The 11874-nt window shown below is 32.0% G+C and overlaps 1 protein-coding gene across 1 annotated transcript in view; it reads right to left on the bottom strand.

The window, feature by feature from the left end:
* Window positions 1–6195: 6195 nt before the first annotated feature.
* The window catches only part of LOC129218363 (uncharacterized), a 79225-nt gene continuing 73546 nt past the window's right edge, over window positions 6196–11874 (bottom strand). Inside the window, exons 6-10 of the mRNA XM_054852605.1 lie at window positions 11748–11829; window positions 9805–9930; window positions 8074–8284; window positions 6693–6719; window positions 6196–6606 (exon numbers count right to left, since the gene is read on the bottom strand). Of these exons, the coding sequence (XP_054708580.1) occupies window positions 6458–6606; window positions 6693–6719; window positions 8074–8284; window positions 9805–9930; window positions 11748–11829 (595 nt within the window). The 3' untranslated portion in view covers window positions 6196–6457. The remainder of the gene's footprint in view (window positions 6607–6692; window positions 6720–8073; window positions 8285–9804; window positions 9931–11747; window positions 11830–11874) is intronic.

Genomic DNA, 11874 nt, shown 5'->3' with positions numbered 1-11874 from the left:
TAATTCCCAGCAATACCTTTAGACCCCTTCTTGAAGAGTGGCGTTATGTTAGCCAGCTTCCAGTCCTCTGGCACCGTCCCCGAGTTATAAGAAGCATTGAAAATATTCAAAATAACATCCACTAATTCCTCTGCACATTCAACTAAAATTTTTGGATAAATATTATCTGGTCCCGGAGCTTTAGTTGCATTAATCTTTTTCAAATGAAATAAAACCTCCTCCCTGGAAAATACAAAATCCTCAAGCTGTATAATAGCTTGTGTCTTGTTAGTGTCAACTGTTGAGATACAGTTATCGTTAAACACACTGGAAAAAAAGTTATTCAGAACATTTGCAATATCCTTATCGTTTTGGATTAAATTTCCATACTCATCAACTAAAGGCCCAATTTGACTGTTTCGAGCTTTCCCAGAATTAGCGTAAGCAAAAAACCTCTTAGGGTTCCCATCAATGTCATCTGCCAGCCTTTGCTCCAATTCCCTTTTCTGAATCCGTACCAAATACTTAAAATTTCGCCTTGCCTTACCATACTGGAGCCTCTCCGCACTCTGACCAGTTTCTTTAAACTAACGAAAAGTGGCTTGCTTATAATTAAGAGCTTCTTTAGTCTCCCTGGAGAACCACATGGGCCAAATTTTGGTATTAACACCTTTTCTCCTAAATGGAACATAGTCCCCAACGGTTTTAGCAAGTTTATCCTTAAATTCCGTCCACTGCTGATCTACGTCGCTATTTTCCAACCCTGACGAAAAAACCTCTTTCAAGCTCTGCCTAAGTGCAACAAAATCAGTGTAAATTGAAAGGGAAAGGGGCATATTTTATTTTGACTTTTTCCTATTGTGTTGTGCACCAAAATACTAAATGATATTTTGCATCTGTTTCCTCTTGTGAAAAAACACTGGACTAAATTACTCCTGCTGTCTAGTAACTTCCCCCTCTGCCCAAAAAAAGTTCAAATGTGAATTAAAATTTAAGCATGTTTGCCCCTCTGTGTAAATTTTATTGTCTAGCTTGAATATATTTAAAACCATGTGGCCTGAAATGTTAAAAATAAGAATAAAAATAATTTACATTGGTTAGTGCTATGCTTTTACTTTTTATTGACAAAACGGAAAATTATGTTTCAGTTTTTGATCATCTAACATAATGTTTCTTTTATTTTAAGTGTATGAAAGTTTAAAACTTCAAAAGCAAGATTTCATTTTTCTTATGCATTTTTTGTTATTTATTAATTCTTTTTACTTAAATAATTTATTTTTCTCTTTTATTTTTTGTTTTCTGAAATATGTAAGAACTTATGAATAGCTTTTATTAAGTACATTCAGTTAATTTGTTACATATAAATTTCATAAATTCACCTAATTTAACCTATGCAACACTAACTTATACACCTTTTGCGTCACTCTTTGTCTACAATCAACACAAAGATACTTTATTCATCTTTTCTTTCTCAATATCTAATTAAATCATAATCTTAGCTGATATTCCAATTACTTTGTGAGACTTTACCATCAATTGTTATGATTGCCTGATCAGGAGTCATATCTATAAGGTTAGTGTCATAAAGAGAAAGCCATGAAACATTTATATTTTACCACCTTTTGTGTTCTAATCAGAGATTTAAGGTCTTAAGATTTGGCATGTTTGTATGTGCTTATATGCAACTTTCAAAAAACTTTTTAAAAAACAAAACATTTTTTTACTTTAAAGAAAAAAGGGGGTTTGTTGTGATTTTTCTTTTGCATGTATTATTTTCATAAAATTTTAAGTATTCAAAATGTGAGATATGTTAAGAAAGTTTACGAAGTATTTTATGAAATGTTTCATAAAAAATTGTTTGGATGATTTTAATCTTATAGAACCGCTACTGTTTTCATACATTGCGTTGTTCATTTTTCTAAGTTTGATGCTACAATTGTTTATTTTTTACAGAAATATAAAGTCTAAAAAATGTATTTTAGTGCAAAATCGTATATTGATAAAGTTACACTAAAAAAATGAACTGTTTCCAGTTTCATCTTTAAACACTTCTAAGTAAAATTTTGTTTAATACCTGTTAGTACAGGTTAAAAATGAAAGGTTGGAAAATTATAAAATGATTGTCATGTTATGCCTTTACTTCTTTACTCAAGTGTGTAACAGTTTGTGCAAATTAGTAACTATTTATTTCATGTTACAGGAACTTCTTGTTATATCGCACTTGTCAGCAGATGACAAAAAAGCACAATATAGCCAAAAGCGCAATATAACTGGTCATGAAATGTGACAATTCATTTAACATACAAATTAATGTCCGTACATACAAACAGTTGTGTATACTATCTACATAAGACAATTTTCTTAATGCAAACAAAAGCAAAGAAAATGCATTACCTATTGTTGTTCTAAGTTTTAAAAAAAATATTGTAAAATATTTTCATTTTAATATTTTCAGTGAAAGAAAAATTCTAAATTTCAGCTTAAACAGCAGCAAATTTAGATAAATAGAAAACATACCAGTTTTGTCAGAAAAAAAGACGACTTTTCTTCGAGAAGTACAATATTTTTACTTAAGTTTTCTTAAATTTAAAGCACTCTCTCACACATATCGAATTCTTGGGAGACAAAGAAAAGTGTTACTCCTGAATAAGCTATACAATGAGGGGTTGCTGTTCTTTCCTTTGAGCAACAAATAAGTACAACCATATATTGGTGAATTTGTTGCTTGGCATGTCATCCCAGGATGGATCTTAGCTTGCTTCACAATCCTCTTTCAGATGACTCTACAAAAAAAAGTTTTCCTTCAATTTCAACCTCTACGTTTTTAAATCCAATCCTACAATATTATAGAGAGTCTTTGATTGTGGTAGCAGTTTGTGGTATATCAGTTTATGGTAGCATAAGAAGTAAATTATAAGAAACTCTGAAATCATGATTCTCTTCTGTTCCTGGTTTTTGTTCTACTGACAACAGTAAATATTTATACTTTGTTAGAAGTTGACAATTTGTCATTAGTCACTGTGAACCAAAAATATATTTAATGTGAAAAACTATTTCAACATGAATGAATCCTTTTGCAAGCAAACGAGTAGTTTGAACCATTTCAAAAGAATTCCTTTGTACAAATTCTGTAGTTTAATTTGACCTGCCAAAATGCATGATTTGCATGATGTATATTTTTAAAGTTTGATCATTTCTTACTTTTTAAGTATTGTAAGAAGCTTTTCAATTTTAATCCTTAAAATATGCAATAAAATTTGAAATTTTTGAGTGTATTGGCAATGGGTATTTCATATCCTTAACTATTGCTTACCGAGTGATAGCATTCATTTCATCTTCATGCTCTGAAAAAAAAAGATTTTGATAATAAATTTTATGCATTTAAATATATTTGTTAGCCTTTTATTCCTCAAAAAAAAAGTGTTAAGATACTTGAATCAGCTAATGGGAAAATTATCCTAAAGTGAATGTTTGGCTGTTGATGGAAAAATATTTAAATTATAATTTAAATGCTTAATTTCGTTTTACTAAGCTGCAGTTAAATTTGTTTGAAGTATGATAAGCAAAATCTATGTACAGTGCACTAGTGATCATGTTTTACAAAAATCTGGTATGGTTGCCAAAATTTGAATTTAAAAAAATATTTATATGAAGAAAGAGTTTAACTTCCAAGATACACTAGTAAAATATTGAGGATAACTGACCACATAGTAAAGTGTATAAACACTGAAATTTAGATGGCAATCACATCACTGCATGCTGGTAAAAATGTTGCCGACTACTCTGCATCTTAAGGAATTGAGCTGCGAAAATAGCAAAACTCCACATAGAAGTTATTTTGCTCCAAAATTTCCTAGCTGAGCTTTTTTAAGCAATTAAACTGATTATCAAATCCAAAAACAAACTTAATTAAGTGGTTTTAATTTTTAACTATTTTTATACAAAATACTGAACTGTTCCTAAAAATCACCACAAATATTCCTGAAACTTTCTGCAAGGTTGGCAACCCTGTGAATAATGTGATCCAAGAGCTGTTAAAGCAAGTTTTCCCATTTCAAATCGTGTTCAGAGTTGGTTTGAACCATAGAGATTTATCGAAGAATATTTGAATGGCAGTTACGTGACTTCTCAACACTGTTATCACATGCATGCTTTGCTAGCTATGCAGTCTCTATACAAAAGTCTCAACTTTTGCAATTTTCTGATTTAATCAATACTGTTTTCTTTCTCCAATTTTAATTGCATACTCTGAAAAACAAATTTTTGGGGGGAAATAAGATTTTTTTTTTGAATGGTGTAAAACTAAGTGGGTTGAAGGAACTGACTTGTGTAAGACTTTTCCTTACGTGAAGTTTAACAATAAATAACTCATTTAGTAAAAATCTTGCTGACATCGAGCACAACAAATACTGTATGCGGTGTTCAAGATTTCTTTCCTTTTGTACCTGTAGCTATTAAGTTGAAAGCTATTTCTACATATGCTACCTTAAATCTGTTTAATTTATATTTAATTTTAACAGTTACTTCTTTTAACATGACTTTAATTCTTTAGTTATTGTAATTACTTTTTTGGTAAGGAATATACTAAATATCATAACTAGCCACTTCTTTTCCTTAAATTTGTAACCTTTTTTTGGAGGAGGGGGGGGGGCTTGCATAAGTTTCCAGTTAAAATGCTTTAAAGTTAATTTAATAGTTTTTTTGTAACTTTAATTTAAATTGGAAAGTTATGCAAATCAATCTAAATTAAACTGCGATACCAGACATTTTATAAGCTATGAATTTTCTTACTCCTATTTAAACTCCCGGTACTATTGTTTCTGTTGTCTTTTGATGCTCCTATTTTCAGTGATTTTGAAGCAATCACTGTTTTATGAAAAAATAATTATTTTTTACAACATTACATTTAATCAGAAGACATGAATTTACACCCATAATCGCCGTAACCCCCCCCCCCTCCGAATACCCTCCAAGAGTTAAAAGCCATGCTTTTGGAAAAACGGGCTTTGGTGCCCTAAACATTGATTGATACCCTCATAAGCAGAATGAAAGCTCATTGTGAAGCTTGTATTGCAGTGCATGTTGATCACTCTCCATATCAGACAGGTTTTCTTGAAATAAATGCTCTACCTCTGATTCATACTTTAATACTTTTTGATATACCCTGCTTCCTAATTCTCAATTAAAATATTTTCCATGTTATGTTTCTATGTTTGTTTTTCCATTGTAATATACCTCTGTGCCAATTTTCGCATCACAGTAAATCACTTTTTAATTTTCGCAGATTTTGTATTTGTGACTTTAATTTTGGACATGAGTGTAGTATATGGCAGGATGCACTTTTGGGGGGAAGGGACAAACAATGGGAACCTCCAATTTGGTCGGCTGCTGGGCCAAGACTGAACTGTTACAGACTGGGGAGTCGTGAGAATGGTGGAACCATTGAGAAGAGATAAAATTGAGGGAGTGAAAACTTTCCTTCATGAAATCCAAGTCATGTGATAGATTTTAAAGCAACACATTGGAAGAAATCAGGTTTCTTTCGCTTGTTTCACGCAAAACATGCCAACCATTCGTCGTTGTCGAGTCACGTTACTTGGACTCTTTGGGTTAGCTTTTGCTAAGTCAGTGATTGGACTTGCTCCCTGAATTTTAATTCCTGCTCTAAAGGTGGAACAGCCATGCTTAGCGGTGTTGCCGGTTGTCACCTCGCACCTTCTCGTGCAGATGGAACTCTCTTTGGGAACCCTATTTCTAGATCTAACCTCGTAGTTTGAATTTTCTTTACCTTCAGAAAATAGTCATAAAACCTAATTGCGAGATCTGAGCTCCTGTGAGCTTGCTTGAAAATTAAGCCACGGTATTACTGGTTGTGATTGGTTACAATGTTAACTAGCGGCAGGAAAAGAAGTTGACGTTCCCATCTCTATCCATATTTATAACGTTTTTGAGAATTATTGATCATTGGAATGAAAGTGCATCTTTTATGCTCAACAAAGCTAAGATCAGAACTTATTCCCAAACCAGTGATGTAATGAAGGTTTCGTTCATGAATTAGAAGAGAAACAGGTATTTAAATTGGATGGATTTAAAAAAAAGGACTTCCGTGCATTAAGGATTGAAAAAATGTAATGGTTGAATCTATTGCAATATTTAAGATTGTCATAAAGAGTAAAGAATTAAAATATGAATTCCAAGAACAATAATTTGACCAAATTCATAAAACATGGGTATTTTATTTTTTAAAATGTTAACATGTCTATAAAATACTGAAAACTTCATTGAAACGTTGGGTATACTTAAAATTATAAGTTACAAAACAGTGAAAAGCAGTTTTTGAACTAGGCTGACATTCTTGAACGAACTAGGCTGACATTCTTGAACAAGAAAACATGTATATACAAGTCTGACAGTTTTCTGAAATTTGTTCACTTATTGTGACATATTTATAATCAAATTTGATGAATATTAATCGGTTTTATTTCGTGATGCAATCGAATTCTTCTGTAGATGAATCCCAGTTGGCAATTCTAATACTGCGAATACTAGATTTTTTCACTTGGTTATCTTTCGACTTTTGCACTACAAATATCGTCAAAGGCCTTTTGTCGCTTTCTTGTACATTCACTAAAAATGAAATAAAAAATTTTAGTAACGTTTGTTTAATTATGCAACTGAATTTAACTGCATTAACATCTCTTAGAAATACTTACCCAAAATGGTTGATTCATGCATTGGGCCTGGAAAATGAAAATATATATTAATATAAGTGTGCAACTATATATAGATATAGTTGGTTCTAGGGATGCACCGATAAGCAAATTGGCCAATTACTGATTAGTCAGCTCTGCCCGATTTATGATCGTAATGTTTTTTTTTATGCTTCCAATTCCCCTGTCACTTTTTTTCTTTTCTTTTTTTTAACCCTCTTCACTAATTTTCCAAAAATAATTTAAAATTTCATGCAATTTCTTACAACCAATTTTCATATTAATGTTATAATGTTAACTAAACATGAAAATGTAAAAATATTAGGGGCAGTCTGTGGTCAGCAGGCAAATTTAGGAGTATTTTTTAATTAAAATGTATTTTAAAATTGTTAGTAGCAATTTAATCCAATGTTTTTTTTTTCATTATAGAAAAAGAACATAAGGTTATCTACAGGGTGACCAGTAATTAACAAATTAACGCGTTGGAAATAGATGTCAATTTCTCAAACTGTTAGGCGTATCAATTCCAAACTTGGTGGCAAAATTCAGTGCATTGGTGGGGTTTTTTTTTTTTTTTTTTTCTTTTTTGCAATCTCATTGAGTTATTTTTCAGTGAAAATGGAGTGATATAGCGTTTTTGAGAGCATTTTCATGGTTCGAAAGTATTATTCCAACAACAACAACAGCCTAATGGTGACCCAAAGAAAGTTTTCGACTGAGTTCAAGCTTAAGACAATGACCAGACTCACTTCTGAATGATACATGGAGTTGCTGAGAAATCAGCCCATTCCAGCAATTCAAAGTGAGCCGAATTTCGAAAGCACTTGGCCCGTGCAGGACGGCGTACCACCTCATTGTACCAATGAAGTGTTTGATCTGCTTGAAGAGCACTTTAATGAGCGAATTTTGGCTTTAGAGTACCCAAAATCCAGAAGTATGAGGATCGATTGGGCAACCTATTCTTCTGACCTGAACTCCTGCAATTCATTTTTAAGGAGTTATATCAAAGATAAAGTTTACCCTAGAACCACCAAGAGCATTGAAGACCTGAAAACTACGATTCAGAGTTATTGAAAGCATTGAAACTTCGACCCTTCAGTGAGTGATGCAGAATGTAACTATTCGTTTGTGCCATATTACAGCTAGAGATGGAAGAAACATCGAACATATATGAAACTAATTTCCATATATTGTACTATGTTTTAGAATTTAAATACAGTTTTTTGAATCGGTAGTTTTCGAGAAATTAATTTTTAGCGTCATCGCGTTAATTACTGGTCATGTGAAAGCACTATTCTAAAGGGTTAAAGTATTGACTTATGAAATATGATGCAACATTGTATAAATGTGCATCAAATAATATCTAAACATTTTTTTTACTTACCATTTGGTGCCAAAATTTCTTTTTTATCTATGATGAGTCCATCTTCTTTTCCATCTAACTCCATAATTGAAATTTCTTCCACGAGTGAGTCACCAGTTCCATTCAGCACATGAAAGTTGATTTCTTCATTAGCTATAAAGGAAACAATTGTTGTCGACACACTATTTATTCTTGCTACGGCTTCGGTAGTGATATCGTCCTGATTTTTCACCTAGAAGCAGAATTATTCTTAAGCAAAAAAAAAAAAAATGTGAAGCTGCAAAATAATGCTTCAAAGCATTGAAATTAACCATCAAGTCAGTCATATAAGTCATGTTCCACCAAATTTTTGATCTTGTTTCTGGCATCAGTTTTTTTTTTTTTTTTTTTCAAAAGACAACAGAAAAGAAGGAAATTCGTTTAACTCCAAAAATTGATTTCTTGGAATTATGATTTTTAAGTTCGAGATGTGTGTCCTTCCTATGACTTAAAAGTTAATTAATGTGCAACTTTTAAACTTTGTTCTACATCAACATTTGTGTTTTGAATTACTTGATATAAAAAGAGGTCTTTTAATTTTTCAAGCATGAGAATGTATCCTTTACAACAGTAAGTTTTTTAAAATATAGTGAAAATGAACTATGTTTGGTGAAACTTTTAGATACGAGTTTAAATTTCACTAACTTGAGAATAACCTCGACTGGGCTGAGTTTCATAGAGAAGCCCCTTTTTAAAAGTAAGTATCTTAGTCTTCCCAATTTTTTAAGGAAAAAGTAACTTATGTGGGGAATTATAGGAAGAGTTTTGTAGGCATAGGCATCAGCCTAGACATTGACTCCATTGGGTTAATGAAAAGCAAATATACGCAATGAAACACATTTAGTTAAGTTTTGTGAGCAGTACGAACTCGGTTCAGACAAGGATTTAAAAAAAAAAAATTTCTTGTTAGCCTGCTTTCCCGAAAATATTTTGGAAAAATAAAACATGAACAAATGTTTAACGTATATATTAAATATCGCTAAAACCAAAGTGCAGACTCAAAAATAAGTTACATGAATCAATAATTACTGCAAAAATTAAAATTGAAAGTATCGTTATGAGATAGAGAGTCGGTTGGTTTGTGTAACTTGTGAGGTAGTAAGTAATTCGATTCGAAAAAAGAAAATGCGAAAGATATTGCCCAGAAGGCTCTTTTTATTTCCGCTTTGAGCAATTTTTCTTTCAATTTTAAAATTCCCAAAAACTAAAGGATAGCACTTACGAGGAAACTTTAATCCTTCACAAATTTGACCTAAAATTTGATTTGAACAAACGATTGAAACTAGCTTATAATGTAAGATGGAGAACTTTTTTATTTTTTTATATGAACAATAGTTTGAAATATTGTTTAGATAGCCCCTAAAAAAGAAAGCGCGACCTGTTTTGCGAAATGTAAGCGTACATGACTGTGAACCATTTAAATTGCAAAATAAATAATAGAGAATTTCACCCTGTTATTGCATACGACCCATGAAGCTACATATTCCGTGAATCATTCCATTGTTTTGATTAACGAATTTCATATAATATTTTGCTGTTTTAAAATTTTAAGCGATTTTTTCTGTTTGAAAAACATACATAAGCTTTTATTCAGAGAATTTTCTCTGTAGCGGACATTAAATGCATTTTGTTTCTCATAAAATATATTTTTAAATTTATTTTTCTGCAGCGTACTATTATTATGAACTACTGAAATAAGAAAAATTTAATTACCTTCTTCATTACTACTACGGCAAAATCTTTCTGCTTCCCTTCAACGTGAGATACGTCAGATGCCTCAGTGTTCTTAATGGATTTTGTCCATGTTGTATTTCCGTTCTCAATATCCAACCTCGTTGCCTAAAATAGTGTTTCAGTACATGAAAAATAAATTTTTGATGTATGTACAGAAGAGAATTTTAATCATGAACCAAAACTCTTTATTGCAATTCAAGCCTAGAGTGACTCAAACCACTGTTAATTATATATATATATATAATTAACAGGGAGGAAAAAATTAGAATACCATAAACCACAAGCCTAAAGATGCGCAAAGCAACCAAACAAATAAGCCAGGTAAATATAAACGATCAGTAGAACAAAAAACAGACAAGGTTAAAACATAGAAAAATGACAGAGATGAAGCCAGTACTCTTCAGCAGCGGAAACTTCATCCTATGGTCGAAAGACCAGAAATTTTATACTAAAACTAAAAATAGGATGTCCAGTTCCAAAACAATCAACATTAGGAATTACATTGGGCAAAATGCACCATATGTGAAAAATGAATGCAGATTTCTAGAACTAAGACCTAAAACTAAGTACTGGGGTTTCGTTTCGGACATTAGAATCCATGACTATCAATAATGTCCCTGACTTTTGATTTTTGCTGGTGGTACGGTGGAGAGACATTATGGGGGGGGGGGATAGCCTTGGCTTCTAATGTCCGAGACGAAACCCGAGTACTTAGTTGTAGGTCTTAGTTCTAGAAATCTGCATTCATTTTTCACATATGGTGCGCTTTGCCAAATGTAATTTTGAATGTTGATTTTTTCGGAACTGGACATCCTATTTTTAGTTTTAGTATAAAATTTTTGGTCTTTCGACCATAGGATGAAGTTTCCGTTGCTGAAGAGTACTGGCTTCATCTCTGTCATTTTTCTATGTTTTAACCTTGTCTGTTTTTTGTTCTATTGATGTTATATATAATGTTCTGCGTTGGTTTTAGAGATGGACAGCCGTTATCTCACTCCTGGTTGTTCTAAAAAGAACAGAGCTTTTACTCTTGCAGTGATTGAAAAAAAAATATCGGTTTTCGAAATGGGGAGTATACCTACAACTTCTTTTTCAAGCAAAATTTTTGGACGGGGAGAGCAAAAAGCATGTTGTAGTAATTAGTCAGCAGTTAGGAAAATACAATTAAGATAAAATAATAAGAGTGAACCCACTGCTAAATCGCTCGTCGGGTAAGTGTATAATAACGAAAGAAAAAAAAAGCTAACAAAGCCAAAATAAAATATCAAGCAAATTTCGAAAGCTCACTCATAAACACATAGGCGTTCGATGGGCAAGTTTTTATTTATGGCCGATATAAATCAATCCAAATTTTTATGATACGTGCATAAAAAACCGACAAAACATTCATGCAGGCCAGTCGTTTCGTATTTTTTCCAGAGGGGTTCAAAGGGTACGTACTCAATGCATAAAAATGTAAAAAAGAAAAAAAAAAAAATCATCCCACCCCCTTAATATCTGAAAGTCAGGGGGGAATTGCCCCTCTCACGAGCCCCTAAATGACGGGCCTGCATGCATGCGTAAAAAACAGTTTCAAACAGAGCTGAATATTTCTATACATATTCTTCTGGATATTTCTGAAGTTGATTTGAAGAATTAATGGGAAATTATTTACAATGAGGCGAATTGTTATCCTTTTATATTAATTTTGTCTGAATGAAACAGGAGTTATGAGAGTATTTTTCTAAATACGTCCATATAATTTATATTTAGATAATTAAAAAAAAAAACATTTTATTTGAGTTCGTTCTCTGTTGTATTATAACTTAAGTAATTTCCCGTGATGCTGCAGTATATCAGATGCTTTTAATAAACGTTATAAGCAAATTAATTTCAGTTGCACCAACTACAAGGAAGGTAACTAGTCAATTAAAACAACTTACCAAAAACCGGGAATTAAGGTCGCTGCTAAAAAGCGCAAGCTGTCTCCCAACAGTGTGAAATTTTCCGTAAAGAAGAAATCGGCTAAAAAATTATAAAATATTCATAAGTCACAACAAAATTATTTTT

Source organism: Uloborus diversus, chromosome 3 (assembly GCF_026930045.1).
Source record: "Uloborus diversus isolate 005 chromosome 3, Udiv.v.3.1, whole genome shotgun sequence".
Classification (NCBI taxonomy): domain Eukaryota; kingdom Metazoa; phylum Arthropoda; class Arachnida; order Araneae; family Uloboridae; genus Uloborus; species Uloborus diversus.
This window is presented reverse-complemented; position numbering and strand designations above follow the sequence as displayed.